Here is a 15,736-nt window from a genome sequence, read left to right on the forward strand (position 1 = left end):
CCAAACACCGGCACAAGCAGCAGGGGTCTAGGGGGTGATTTATGAGGTGGGAATGCTTCTTTGAACTGGATGGGGGTTGCTGGGGAGGAACAGATGATGCTGGATTTGCTGAGGAGCTCTCCCAGTGGCCCAGGTGGTCCCAGCTGCTGGCTACTCCAAATGAAGTTCTCTCCTTCCATTCTCCCTCTCTCTCACTCACATACAAAGTCAACACACCAGAGAAGGCCATTTTTCTTTTATTTATTTCCCAGAAGAGCTCTTCCTTGCACTTTTCAGACACGATACAAAACAAGCAACAGAACTTTGTTTCATAGACAGAAACAGTTTGTTGGAGTATAAAGAGTTACTGGTGATCGTTACTGAAGAATGTCGGCTTATTCCAGGGGCACTTCAGTATTCCTGAGGAATAATCATTGATTTCTCCTTCCTTCCCACTGGGATAGTCTTAGCCATTAGTCACTGTTCCTGCAAAGCAAGAAGGCTTATATTATTAAAAAGCCATTTGGGTTCCTTACATGGAAGGTGCTGCAGGATGTAAAGCAAGTCACGGAGCTCTGCAACATTTCCAGAGGGCACAGGAACTTTCATCCTTTTGAAAATTCACAGGAATTTTCATCCTTTGCTAAAGCAAGAGGTTGTTTGTGGAGGAATGAAGCAGCTGTTCTCATGCCAGAAGCTTGCAATGTTTTCATCCTGATAAATTTGGTGCTTCAAAAAGCTCCACATTATTGGTCAAGTTATTCACAGGCTGAAGAGAAATCAGGCTGAAGTGAAATCAGGCTGAAATCAAAGCCACAAAGAGCAAGAGGAAAGGCTGTGTTTGCCTTCTTGTGTTCTTGTACATCAATATAAATTGACATTCCTAGCAAAGATTGTGAAGTTTGGGTGATAACACAGGCTAAATAACCTGAAAACCAGGATATTTTCCATTCTGCAAGAAAATCTAGGCTGTGCAATTCACAGCTGTAGCATTTTAAGCTTTGAAGTAATCATGAAATGTTGATTTTAAATTCTGCTGAAGTCACAGTGAAAACCACTTGGTCAAATGACTTAAAAACCCCTCAGAATATTCTTACCACAAATCAGAACTCTTCTGCACTTTAAGTATTGATTTGGTGGAGATGAATGGCTCCTGCACTGTGTTGGGGTTTCATGATGGAATTTCTAATCCAAAGGATGGGCAGTGTGATGACCCAAGGTACAGCTGCAAAGTCACTCTGGCATCTCCTGGTTATTCAGTATCTTGGGAATCTCTTGTTCTGACTCAGGAGTCTGAATTAAGAATTTGATCCTGAACAATTCCAACTGGGTGAAGGCCTCAGTAACCTGGTCTGACCTCACAGCTGACCCCCAAGACCTCCTTGAAGTCCTTTCCAACTCAAGTTCTCCTGTGATCCTGTGAACTTGACAGGCTCAGAAAACTAGAAATCATTTCAACCAAGTTAATCTGTGTTGCATTTCCCTCTAATAAAGCTGATTTTCTTGTAGATTCTATCATTTTGACAAGTTAGCATTTGAACAGAACTCAGTGTTGTAAAGGAAATCCTACAAAGTTCAGCTATAACAAATTTTTCTAAGAAAAAAACAGATGAGTGATAATGCAACAATATTTTCCATGTTCCTAACCAAGAGGAATGAAATAATTTTGTTGTAATAACCCTGGAGCCATTATCCATGACATGACATTTTGGAGGGAATTAATGACATTAACCATTAGATGGCTTCATCCCTATTTTCCCTCTCTCAGCCTCTTTTGTGCCAGAGAAAGTGCACTGGAAACTCTTTGTCTTGTGCCATGCAGGCATCTAAAGCATCCTTCCAGTTACCTGATGGCTCCAAGGACCATCCTGCTCCAGATTAGTCCTTAATCCAAATAAAATCCCTTCCTAGAGTGACCAGACACTGTTTTCTGCTGCCCAACATCCCTAGGAACAAGCATCCTTGAATGAATAATGCTCTCTCAGAACATGTGAGCAGTGCATTTATCACTCACATCAAGCCAGATGTGTCACCCCAGCTTTTTTTTTTGGAGACACAAACTGCAGGAACAACCTCAGGATGCTGTGGAGTACCAACACATTTTAATGTGAACAAATCTGGCCAGAAGCACCAGGCAAATATTGGATTTTTGGCAGAAGCTGATCAGTTACATCCAACTGTACTGCTCTCCAATGATTTTATTTGTTGGAGAATCTTATTATTTCCCTTTGATAGGCAGCTGGAGAGAATATTTGTAAGCAGGTGTGTGTGGTAGGGCTGCAGAGGCTGGCAAAAGCTCATCTGCCAGTAAATGGATGGAGAAGCAGGCTCAGCTTGCAGGAAAAGCCTGGAAATCCCTGCAGGCCTCCTGCACCAGGCAGAGGAGCGACACAGGAGGAATTTCTGCACTCCCTGTCCTGCCTGAGAAGTTCCTGGCAGAATATTTGACCTCTGTGCTTTGTGAAGTGCTAAAGTAACTGTAAATACATCCTGGTGGATGGATGTCTCTCCACCAGTGTCACTGAAATGATTTAACCAGGCCATGGCTCTGTGGAGCACACTCCTTTTGTTTCTTTTTTGTTTCCTTTCTTGTTTCTTCTTGTTTCCAGATGCCAGGGTGATAAATTACCATGAGAACAGCCCCAACTCTGACACAGAAATTAAGAAAATACTCATGGAGTCGGTTTGTGGACTGGTGCACTGCAGCCAGTGTGAGACTGCACAAATTATCCCTACTAATTAATCTATTCTTAAAATTTTTACTTCAGCATGGTAAGATATTTTTAAATATTCAGTGTTAATACTGAACTCATTGAAATGATCCTCTTCAAAACTGCCTACAGGGTACATTTTTTTTCCAAACTACTAGATTACTATGCAAACAAGCCACAAAATTTATAAGTGATCAGGGTTTTCACATTGAAAAAAAAACCCAAAACCCAACAGAAGATTAAACAACACCTGGTGTTGATACTTACTTTTACAAATTTGCCATGGAGAAGATATGGAGATTGGAAGTCGTGTTGACAATTGGAATAAGCCATTCCTAACCCCATCCCTGACCCAAATGCAATAGGCCATGTCTTTCCTGTGGAACAGGCAGGCAGAGAGGAAAAAGTCAAGGAAAGTTGTTTGTTTTATATTGTTCTATAAGCATTAAGAAAGAACAAATGACTAGAAGATGCATTTTCAAGCTTTAAAATCCTCCAAACCAGCCCTCTAGAGAAGAAAAGTAACACCAGTTTAGGATTGAACAGAGAGCAGCCTCTGAATTCAAGGTATTACTGAAAATGACTCTGATTTAAAGCACAGCTGAAGAACCAAGACCAGTTTGAAATCCCTGATGTGCAGTTTATTGTGGATCCAGTGATTTGGCTCAGGGTCTCCTGCCATTCCAGGATTTGAGCTGAGCACAGCAGGAGCTCAGGGAGGTGCCATGGATAACAACCTCCTTACACAACAGCTAAAAGTTCTGGGAGCTCCATTTCAATGGAAAAGACAGGACAAACAATGGAAGAATTGCTCTAATAAGCTGATTAACTTTTATGTGCCTCTGAGACTTCTAAGTGTACCTACAACAGATGGAAAGTGGGAAGCCAGGCAGGCAAGATTAATGCAGTGTACTTACTTTTGAAGAAGATGACTGAGAAAACAATTCCTAATCCAAATCCAGCACCTGTAAGAAGAAATGCAGTGGGTGAGGGTAAAGATAAAGCAAAGTAATGGGAAATTATTTAGCTCTTTACAGTAATTCTTTATTCCAACTCAGGAATATCAGACTATGACTATCCAACCACATGTTATTTCAGCACACTAAACCAGAGAGTTCTTACATAACAAATCTGAAAAAAACCCTAACAATTCTTGTTTTCTTAAGTAACTGTAAGCAGCTAATTCAGATTAAAATCCCTACATATGTAATAAGTATATTATCAGAAATATCTGGGAAACAAACCAGACTCTAATCCCAGGGAAAGTTCCTGAATTTCTGTCACCATCCACAATGTGAAATTAAAATTTATTTGGCTCATTGTCAGCAAATGAGAAACACTTAAATGAAAACTTATTGTATCCTTGAGCTTCAGATTCTGCAGATGAATATCTCATTGTATTTCATTTATCTCACTACTTTAACTGCTTCAATGTGTGTCCTGAGGGCAGCAGAACTTTGAAGCTTTGTGTTACCCTATACCTTACAAAGAAAGCTCCAGGCTGCTTATCTTTCACATCCACAACATTCATTATGGAGCATATTTAAACACATTAGGAGGGAATGATTTTTCACATCCTTATACTAGACAGAGAAATAACTGCAGCAGTTGAAACAGAATTAGTCAGCGCCACTAAAAACCTCGGCATATTTAAAAATAATTTTTTGCTTTCCTTGGGAGGTGAGCTTATGGTTTTGTGCAAGATGTCAGGCAAAACTCCTCTCAGGACCCAATAAATATCACAGTGAAAACTTGCAGCTGAGTGGACAAATTCTACCTTTAATTATGTCCACTGAAGAGAAGAATTTTAGATAAGGCACAGAAGTACAAAAGTTTGAAAAAAGAAGAAGAAAAAAATCAGTCATGCATATGCTCATTAAAATAAACAAACCAACAGCTTCAGCTTTATTTTGCAGCAAACACATCCTGTTATAGGTTTCAACTTTCTCCTTTCGATATGAGAAATTAAATATTATGAGTTTATTAATTAAAATACATCCTTTTTTTATATTCCTAAAAGCACACAATCCTGTTGAATGCATTAGTAAGTGGGTTGAGTCCAGAACAATGCCAAGGAATTCTGTACCCTCGTGGCATATAGGATGATGTTGCTTTTTATTTTAAGTTTCCTCGTGCTCTTCAAAATTTTTTCCTTGTACATTGATAGTTTCCACTGAAGAACAGATTACTCAAAAAATACTCAAATTCTCAGTGCATTAGGATGCACCACCTCATACCTTAATTAATCATCCCACATTTTTTTGTTGGTTATAAACACATGAATATTAGGAGAGAGGAGAGCAAACACGATCTGAGCAAACCTCAGAAAAGTCGAACTCTCTGTTAGGACTTTCTGTATTTCCTGAGAGCTGAAAATGGGAGTTGGTTTGAAAACCCTCTTGATTTTACTACAGATTTTCACTTGTGCCAGAGGTAACTACTTTAGCAGGTCATTACAACTTTGGAGTAGGCTCACAAAACATGCAGGAAGAGCTCTGACCGCCCGCCAAGCCATCCTGACATAACTCCCCCAGACATTTCTGAGCGCTGTGTGCAAGGTCAGCTCCTCACTGCAATCATTTGCACAGCTAAGGGAAAGTCTGGGATGCTCAGATGTCTGCTCAGAGCAGCAGGGTTTTTGTGCTTTCACTAAGGCAGAAAGAGACACTCCTTGGAGCAGCTCCTTCAGACTTATGGGCTGAGCACTGGAAGAGACATCAGGTGTCTCTCAGAGCCACAGCTCACCCCTGTAATCCCCCCAGCCCCTCCCAACACAGCTTTCCTGCTGTATCTTTGCTATAGTCCAGTGTTTATGCCATTAGGGATAATTATTATCTTCCAGAATCCATCCTGTTTGGGGGGAACTGGCTCCTCTGCCAGCCCCTTCCTACAAGCTGTAGTTGAGCTGGTTTGGGCTGTTGCATTTCAGAGATTCAGGGATTCTCTCTGTTCAGAAACACCAGGACTGTCTCAAGTGGCCAGTTCTGCCATGAGGGAGTGAGCCAGTTCTACATTTCCTGGCAAGATCCCCTCTGCCAATCCAAACAGTTTAGCTAATCAATGAGAAATTATTTACAGGATGACAAATTCTGCATCATCTCAATGCATGGCCTGGGCAGTTTCTAATGTCACCACATTTTCCATGTTACCACTCAAACCCACATTCTTCTCACCAGCCTGGTGGTGAACTGCTTCCTGTCTTCTCTTAACACAACCCTGCACTAAGGAAGCAGCTATAATTAATACAGTTTCTTTCCATTTACTTCCAGAAATTATCATTATCTCGTCACCTCCTTCAGATGTTCTCTCACATTACAGCCCCTCTCTAAGGGCTGCACTCACATGCCATCACTGCTGCTTCCTGTTGGCCATGGGGGAAGCTACAGGATACACTTAAAAGGTGAAAAATTTATTATTTATGTCAACTGCAATTCAGCCTAAGCCTAAAACACAAACTAGGCCTTCCCCCACAGCAGCACCACTGTTAAACAGATGTGGTCCAGCATGACTGACTTAGGAAAAACTCTGTCTTAAGACAGCTTTTTCTGAAGCAGCTCATTTGATTGTTCTTCTTCATGCAAGTGCATTTTTGTGCAATTTTAGAGGCTATCACTGCACTTTATCCCAGCTGTAAGGAGTCCACAGTGACAATAAGAACAGAAAAATGATGGGAAGACAGCTAAGACTTTGCTTTAAGTCATGAAAATGCTACAGAGAAGCAAAGGAGGAGATCTGACAGCTTCTGTGCAAGAAGGCAATTTGAGAAACAAAGGCAATAAAATACCTTGGGTTTCCTCATCTCACAGGCAGCTCGGGTCACTCCTCTCCTGACTGAGGCACAGACTACAGCCAGTGCTCAAAACCATTGTGATCTCAGCACCCTGTGTACAGAAACAGCAGCTCTGCCCCTCACACCAGCCACTGCATGTACAGCATTTGCTCTTTTCTACTTGGTCTGAACAGTTCAAAGTTGGTTTTAACTTGAAATCAGAACCTCCAGCTACATCTAATTCCTCAGCCTGTCTGGTTAAGAACTTCTTTCTGTGGGAAGTTTGTCACTCATCTTCATTCCACTAGAAAGTATTTGTGGTTATGTGGTCATTTCCTTTGTCTCCAGGACCAAGGGGGAGCAAAACCATCTTGCCTCGGGAGCAAAGCAATGCATTTCACTTTAATTCTATATAAAGTTACACCAGAGATAAACAATGGCAGAGCTGATGATGAGTTTTACAGGTTTAAAGCTCTCCCATGCTCCATTTCCTCTTAAAGAGGCAACATGTTGCTTCAAAGAGCCGCCCACCTGAGCAGGGGACACTCCAGCTGTTCCTCCTAAAGATCAGCACCTCTAGGCCAGGCTTTAACTTCATAACAATAAAACATGAAAGGTTTATCTTACAATAAAAACAAAGGAACATGGAAAAGCAAAGGGCTTGATCCACAGGCCAGGCACATTTTCCCTCCCTTTCTTGCATGAGTGATTTTTCGGAGGAAAAGGCCACAGGAAGGAGTACAACTCATTTTTCACCTTCTCTGACAGTTTCAAATGTTTAACTAGAAAAACAGCCTCTTCCACCCCACATCCATCACTTCAGCCTAAACTCATTTCCAGTGTCACCAGGGGACAGGACACTTGTGTGGACACCTCAGCCCTGCTCCCCACTACACATCCCAGCCACACAGAGCGTCCCAGCCACACGGAATTGGCGTTAGGCAGCAAGCCCAGGCACCACAACTTTTTCTTTCTGCTTTTTCTGCCTCTTCCACCTTCCAAGAAAAACGCCCCAGTACCTCCAATCAATCTAACACAATCAATCTACGCTCAACAGGACGTCATAAAAGTGTCTCAGAGAGAAACACAAATCTTCAGGATGGGCTCCTGCCCCATAAGAACATCTGGGAAAAGCTTTTTCTATAAATTTAATCAACAGTTGCTCTAACAGTGATACTACAAGGTTCTTTCCTAGGCTACCCAAGTAGCTACAGGCTGAGGCAGCTACTAACACAGCCACACCTAAATGTGTTTTGCTTCAATAGCTTGAAACTTAAAATAGAAGGATTAAAATATGCTCATTGACATCTGGCAGATGTGTTGCTGTTACTATAGCAGCTGGAAGGTTTTCAATTACTTAATCCCAAAACGAAAACTATTCTTTTCCTTTGCCATTCCACACACATTAATACAAAACTGAGAGTTTCAGCCTCCAATCCCAGTCTGACAAGATACATAAAGAATTGTTTTGCAAAAATGTGGAGGGAAGTTGCCTTCACACACCAGGGCTTTCACAGGGCAGCACTTAGGGCCAGTCAGAAATCCGAGACCATGAAATCACTTATTTACGGAGAGAATTAATTTTAAGCAGACTCTTTGCAAGGTCTTAGTGGCAGGAATCAGATTTTCTTTAAACACCAACTTTGAAGCTTTCATTCCCATCTCCCCTGTGGTGTGGATTGTTTGTAGAGCAGACAGAAAAATGAGCACAGACACTAGAAGAAAACACAGTGAAATTACATACCAAGTGCTCAAGAAAGAAGCAGAAAAAAGAGAGTTTTGTTTTATACTAGCATCTGACTGTAGTAACAGAAAAAATTTGAAATAAAATATTAATATCCAAATATCATAATAATCAAAAATCCTGACATGCTTTCAGGGTCAGGTTAAGCACTGCTCAAAGGCAAACCCTGGGTAAACATCAGCACAGTTGTAGAGACACAGAGAGCAGCACAAAGGGCCCAGAGAACCACGGTGACACTGAACCAGAAACTTCAACCTCCCACCACAGACTGGTGAATGAACTGGGACACCTGAGGGCACAAAGGTTTTCTCCCTCTAAAAGGGGAAGAGGAGTGGAAGCTGAGATAGTGCAAGTTCCCTGTGAGCTTGGGGAGGCACAACACAGATTTCCCAGAGGAGTTGTGGCTGCTCCTGGATCCCTGGCAGTGTCCAAGGCCAGGTTGGATGGTGGAAGGTGTCCCTGCCATGGCAGAGGTGGGATTGGAAGAGCTTTAAGGTGCCTTCCACCCCAAACTTCATCCTGGGATTCTGTGCTCAGTGTTGCACCAAGCTTTTAGACAAATCAGGGCTGTGCTTGCTTTAGAAGCTCCTGTACAAGAAATCAGCAATATTCTCAGAAAACACCCCTCTGACAGGAAACTTTACTTTGTCTTACTGCAATTACATGTTCTGCTAATAAAAACATTGCTGAAAAGAAAGATTTAGCAGGAGTAAACACACCACACTCAGGGCTTTTGCAGCCCAGCTCTGAGGGTTGGCAATGCTGCTGCTTCACACCCACCCAGCACAGGCTGGCCAGCACTGACGTCTGCTGGCCCAGCTCAGGAACAAAGGTAACAGAGAGCAAGAAGAGTTTCAGGGGCATCTCACTGGCAAGAATGAAGAGAAAAGCAGCCTGATCCTTCTCAAACCTCTTGCTATTTGTTTATTATAACCAAGGATTTTCTCAGAAAACTGTTTCTGATATAAAAAAAAAAAAAACAGCAAAGGCTTGTTCACACCTGCTGCTGTAACTTCTCAAGGACCAAATTTCAGGATATCACTTGGCTACAGTCCCTTTCCCCTGGGTATTGCCACCTCCAAGAAAGGCAGAGCTGGCATCTTATTGATGGAGAGGCTCAGGAAATCAGGGCATTTTGGGCTCATTTCCTGTGAGGCAGAGTTGAGGAGCTCTGGAGGTTTGCAAAGGCTGCAGATGGATTGGCACAGCTGCTGGGGCACACCCCAGCAGGGCACAATGCACTTAGGAGACCTCGATTCCTAAAGAGTTTCCTGGTTTTTCCTTCCAACAGAAGATAATACCCTCTTAATTTGTAAATGGACATTATATTCAGAGCTCTGCTAGCACTATAACTAAATATTGCTGTTAGATTTTGGACTAAAAGCCTATTCTCAGAACAGCACTTGCCCACCTCTTCCAAGGAAAACATTTTTTGCTGCCTGAGCCATGAGCAGTTCATATTTACACTGGTCTGCTGCAAGACACAACTAGTAGAGCTTGATCCTCTGTACCACCAGGAAAAATAACTTGGGGTTCCAACAAAGCTCACACAACAATGCAGCTGTGTGTGCACATAATATCCATGTTCTCCAGCACTAAAAACAAACCCCCAAAGGAGTTTGGAACAAGTTTTCTGACCTGGTAGCTAAGACTGGATGGCCACTGCCAAGCAAAAAAAAAAAAACACTTCAAAACAAGAATTTCAGGATTTTTGTATATTTAGACAAAGTCTAATCCAGTTTTCAGAAAGTGTAATCAAGTTTTATCATTATATAGACTGACTTTATCCTATTCATAACCATGTGAAGGATTATTTAAAAATACTGACATTGCAATCCATACAATGATTCTTTCTGAAATATCCAATCTGTGGAATGACACAAACAATACAATTTCATCCTAGCCATTAACAGAATATTCAAGCAGGCCAGATGATGAAAGGCAGAAGAAATAATGTTAACAGTTGCAGGAGAATTCAAAGCACCCTTTTCTCTTAAAAAAAAAAAAAATAAAATCCCTATTAAATGGAAATTAGAAGCATTTTATTTTCAGATGTCAAAACAGAGGATTAGAGGAAAATGAAATCACTACACTGGGTTATTTACAAGCTTCCAGGCTGAATTTTGGTCAATCACAGACATACAGCAAAACATTTCTCTCCTGCAAAAAAAATTAACCTCAACACAGCAACTTCACACATACAAGTCATGAAGAAAACAGCTTCCCTAGGATTACCTTCCAGTATCAGGGAAATTACAACATACAACTCATTTAAAACAGCTTCAAAACAAGACATGCAGGTACATAAACCTCCCCCTCTTCCACACTTGCTCTTTATTGCCTCTCTGTCCCCTGCAAACTGCACATAATAATAATAATTTGTCCAAAATTACAGCCTTTCAGCAAAAAAAAAACAACACCTCTGTCAATCTTTTGTGAGTAATTGTCTTTCCAAATAAACAGCCATGAACTATCCATCAGTTAAACAAACAAACCAAGCCTTTGAACAGGATTTGGAGCCTGCAGGATGGAGGAAGACCACAGCAGTTTTTACTTCATCACCCCTCCTCTGCACAGCTCTACTGATGAAGAGGAAGAAATGGCTGTGGAGGACACAGGAGTTAAAGAAGAGAAGGAAAAGAAAGCCATGCTAGTTCAAGTCTCTTGTTTCCACACTCCAAACAAACAAAGTTTTCTCTAAGAAAGTAACAAGTAGTTTGTCAGCATGGCAATCAGTATCAGAATGAAAAAAAAGGAACAAAGTTATATTATTTAAATGATTGCCTGGGTGAAAAGCCCTGAGGATGGTGCAAAGGCAGAGGCAGCAGGACTGGATTGTCCATCAGAAAACCCCTGGTGACAAAACACAAAGCACAACCCAGTCCCTGCACACAAACACTATGCTCACAACTACATCTGGAATGGAAAAGGAACAAAACCACCTGGATACAGCCTCATCATTAGCAAAATAAATAAATATCATCTGAATAAAAACGAGGTTACCACAAGCTCCACTTAACAATGGCTCAATGTTCTGCACAGGCATGAAAAGGTTTACTGACTCTTTGAAATTAAATACTGTCCTAACAACGCCTGACAACATCCTCTGTTTGGAACTAACAGGAAAAAGTTAATACTCAATTACAAGATCCACACAGGTAGTGACCAAGAGCTTGAAAACATAATACAGCATTTCAAAAGATGTAGCAAAAGATAAATATTTATTTTGGAAGTTTTAGTGGCAGGAGATCAAGTTTTTTCAGGAGCTTGGTCTCCACCTAGAACAGTATTGCACAACTCCAAACAGAGCTGAGGACAGACTTGGTGGGAATCCTGATGGGTTAAGGACAGGCTGCACAGTCCCAGCTGGAATTTAAACCACATTTCTGCTAATAAAGCCAGCCTGAGAGCTCCACCTCCCCTTCTTCCCCTTTTCTGTTTCCCATGTTCCACCAGCCCTCAAACTAATCCACAGGAGTTATCTGTCTGCAGTTCTCAAAGACACTGGGAAATGTCAGGCATGAAGGGCTGCAGAAATTCAGTGTTTTCCTTTATTTAGAGAGTCTGGAATGGGAAAATACTGGGCTAATCACAATGTTTGTTTTTCCCCAGCCAGTAGCTGGAAAGATCTCCCTGGCTGTAGCACTTGGGAAGGATGTAAAGGAGCATTTGGGAAGGAAATTGTGGCCACCAAAGGGAGAAGTCTGACAAAAAAAGACATTTACCAAATCCTGTATCCCATGTAACAAGTAAATCCTCAAATAAAAAAATTCATTTTCTTTCCTTCTTTCCAGTACAACAACCACCCTTGATAATTTATTGGAAGTCCAGTAAACTTTTCAGTAATATTACAAAACAAATCAACACAACCACTCACAGTTTTAATGTCCCTGCAAATAAAACAATCATTCCCATTGGAAAAATCTGTTGTCAGCACACAGTTCATGAAGGAGGTTGCCAGTACAAACGCTTCAGTTCCTGATCAATTGTAAAAGCACACTAAGCAGGGATGTGCCCTCACACCTGAAGATGTCTGAGCCCATTCCACTCGGTTTGGTGCAAAGATAAAGAGATGCAGCACATTTTTTGGGCAATCTAATGAAAAACATGAATTTGACTGAGATCTCTACTCAGCATCCTCGTGAAGCCAACACTGGGAATCCTGGGACTGAAGCACAAGGCAAAGCAGGTTCTCTTTCTTCTGTTGCCAAAACAAAAGGCCTCCTGCAGAGTCAGGAGTGAAGGTGACAGACACCGAGCTAAGTGGTGCAGACACACCTGAGGGATCTGGGCAAGCTGGGGGAGTGGCCCATGGCGATCCCATGAGCTTTAACAAGAGCAGCTGCTGGTGCTGCACATGGGTCAGGACAACCCCCAAGCTCTGTCCAGGCTGAGGGATGAAGAGATGGGGAGCAGCCCCAGGGAGAAGGACCTGGGGGTGCTGGTGGCTGAGAGCTGGACATGAGCCAGCCCAGAAACTCCCTGGGTTGATCCCCCAGTGTGGGCAGCAGCAAAGGGGGATCCTGACCCTCTCCCCCAGCACAGCAAGGACCTGGAGCTGCTGGAGCCAGGCCAAAAGAGGCACCAGGATGATCAGAGGGATGGAGCAGCTCTGCTGGGAGGAAAGGCTGAGAGAATTGGGATTGTTCAGCCTGGAAAAAAGAAGGTTTTGGGGTGACCTCATTGCAGCCTTCCAGTACCTGAAGGGAGCTGGCAGGAAAGAGGGAAAGAAACTGTTTGCAAGGGCCTGGAGAGAGACAGGACAAAGGGGAATGGCTTCCCAATGACAGAGGAAGGATATGAGTGGATAATGGGAAAAAATTCTTCCCTGTGAGGGTGGTGAGGCCCTGGAACAGCTTTCCCAGAGCAGCTGTGGCTGTCCCATCCCTGGAAGTGTCCAAGGCCAGGTTGGACAGGGCTTGGAGCAGCCTGGGACAGCTGAAGGTGTCCCTGCCCATGGCAGGGGTGGGACTGGGTGAGCTTTAAGGTCCCCTCCAGCACAAAGAGATTCTGTGAAATCAACCCTGTATCCACTTTCAGCCTCCAGGGCAGAGGATGTACAGGATTCTGACATGTACAGCTGCAACATGGAACAAGGTCTTGTTTATAATTTGGCATACTTAATATTTTATGATAAAGCAACTAATGCTATGGAAACATAAACACATCCAGATATGTTTGTCAGACAAACCTGAATAGAATTTCATAAGGAAAAACACTGCTCTGGAGCACTTGACACTTTTCAAAGGTCTGTTATAAACAATGGAAGTTTCAGTTTACTTAGAATTATTAAACATCTTTTCTAATGGAAAAGTATTAGGCAACTAAAACCCCTGAGTTCCTCCTCATCAGCTTCCAAGCACAAAGCCACTGCAGCAACAAGAAATAAACATTCACATTTCCCAGCTATTATTTATGGTTCTAAAAGAGACATCTGCACCAACAGGGAACGAATATCTTCTGTGTCAGACACTGCATTTCTTGTTTTACACATCACATTGGAAGATTTGGCTTTGTGAACACATTTTGTGAAGCCAAAAGCTCTGCCCGGTGTCGCTTTGCAACCGGTCACAGAGCGAGCACGGCGCTGCCACCACCACCCCTAAAACTCACATTATTCAGTAGAACCACTCAAACCACCCCTAAAACTCACATTATTCAGTAGAACCACTCAAACCATCACTAAAACTCACATTATTCAGTAGAACCACTCAAACCATCACTAAAACTCACAGTATTCAGTGGAACCACTCAAACCATCACTAAAACTCACAGTATTCAGTAGAACCACTCAAACCACCCCTAAAACTCACAGTATTCAGTAGAACCACTCAAACCATCACTAAAACTCACAGTATTCAGTAGAACCACTCAAACCATCACTAAAACTCCCAGGATTCAGTAGAACCACTCAAACCACCCCTAAAACTCACAGTATTCAGTAGAACCACTCAAACCACCCCTAAAACTCACAGTATTCAGTGGAACCACTCAAACCATCACTAAAACTCACAGTATTCAGTAGAACCACTCAAACCATCACTAAAACTCACAGGATTCAGTAGAACCACTCAAACCATCACTAAAACTCACAGTATTCAGTGGAACCACTCAAACCATCACTAAAACTCACAGTATTCAGTAGAACCACTCAAACCATCACTAAAATTCACAGGATTCAGTAGAACCACTCAAACCATCACTAAAACTCACAGGATTCAGTAGAACCACTCAAACCATCACTAAAACTCACAGTATTCAGTGGAACCACTCAAACCATCACTAAAACTCACAGTATTCAGTAGAACCACTCAAACCACCCCTAAAACTCACAGTATTCAATAGAACCACTCAAACCATCACTAAAACTCACAGGATTCAGTAGAACCACTCAAACCATCACTAAAACTCACAGTATTCAGTAGAACCACTCAAACCATCACTAAAACTCACAGTATTCAGTAGAACCACTCAAACCACCCCTAAAACTCACAGTATTCAATAGAACCACTCAAACCGATGAATGTTTTGCCGCAGAAAACTGATGCACGTGCATAACTCTCACTCTTAAGGACAAATAAATACGGAAAAACCCAACGGAACCGTTCTGCTAGCCGATGAAAAAAAGAAGAGCTGCAGGGCTGGGACACGGACGGCGCTTTCTCAATGTCACACTCCACACGCGGTAGCGAGTGACACGTGCCAAAGCCCTCAGCGTGTCACGCTGCCAACTGCTTTTAATAAACGCAGCCCCCCTGGCACACGGAGTGATGTGAACAGCTCTGCACACACCGATTTCAAACCCACCGCCGCAGCAAAGCAAAGCGGACGAGGTCGTGGCACGCCAGGAGCCGGTTTGTGCCTGCCCGCCGCTCATTCAATCCTCCCAGATTTCATACGGAGCCCAGATTTCCCACGGAAAACTCTTCCCTTCAGCACAGGGAGTAAGCAGAGGCCAAACACCGCGGTAAGCCGGGGCCGGGCCGGGGCGCAGAGCTGGGAGCGGGCCCGGCGGGGGTCCGAGCCCGCGGCCAAGGTCACCTTGCCAGGCCCGGGGCCGCCGGCTTTACCCGACGCCGGGGGCAGCCATGAGGGCGGATCCTCCGGACACCCTGAGCCCCTCCCGGGCTCACAACCGCTCTGAGGAGAACCTGGGGCGAGTGGGGACGGTGGGCCCCGCGCCGCGGGGAAACGCCGGCGGCCGCTCTCCCAAGTTCGGGGAGCCCGGGGGACCACCACCGCTCTTCCCCGGGCCCTCCCGCTCCGCCGTGCCCATGCCGCCCTTACCCAGCTTGACGGCGGAGTCCGCCACACACCGGTCCCACTTCCTGCCCAGGTCGCCCTCCGACGCCATCTTGCCCGTCCCCTCACCTCCTCCCCCGCGCAACTCTCGCGAGACCAGGTGCTCCACCTATCGCCCGCGCCGGCAGGTCTCGCGAGATTTCGCCGTCGTTGCCAAGGTAACCCACGGGCGGGCGTCATGGCCGCCGCGCCCGACCTTGGGCCCAGCCCAAAATCCCCTTTTTCCTCATA

At 43.6% G+C, this 15,736-nt stretch overlaps 1 protein-coding gene across 1 annotated transcript; it reads right to left on the reverse strand.

Annotated features, from left to right (window-relative positions):
* Positions 1-220: 220 nt before the first annotated feature.
* Positions 221-15,630, reverse strand: MICOS10 (mitochondrial contact site and cristae organizing system subunit 10). The gene is made up of 4 exons (XM_058855370.1): positions 15,491-15,630; positions 3,608-3,655; positions 2,958-3,067; positions 221-465 (listed from the first exon to the last, which is right to left on the reverse strand). Exons 1-4 carry the CDS (start codon positions 15,555-15,557, stop codon positions 457-459), a joined length of 234 nt encoding a protein of 77 aa, XP_058711353.1. The 5' UTR covers positions 15,558-15,630; the 3' UTR covers positions 221-456.
* Positions 15,631-15,736: the final 106 nt, after the last annotated feature.

This window comes from Poecile atricapillus, chromosome 22 (assembly GCF_030490865.1).
Source record: "Poecile atricapillus isolate bPoeAtr1 chromosome 22, bPoeAtr1.hap1, whole genome shotgun sequence".
Lineage (NCBI taxonomy): Eukaryota > Metazoa > Chordata > Aves > Passeriformes > Paridae > Poecile > Poecile atricapillus.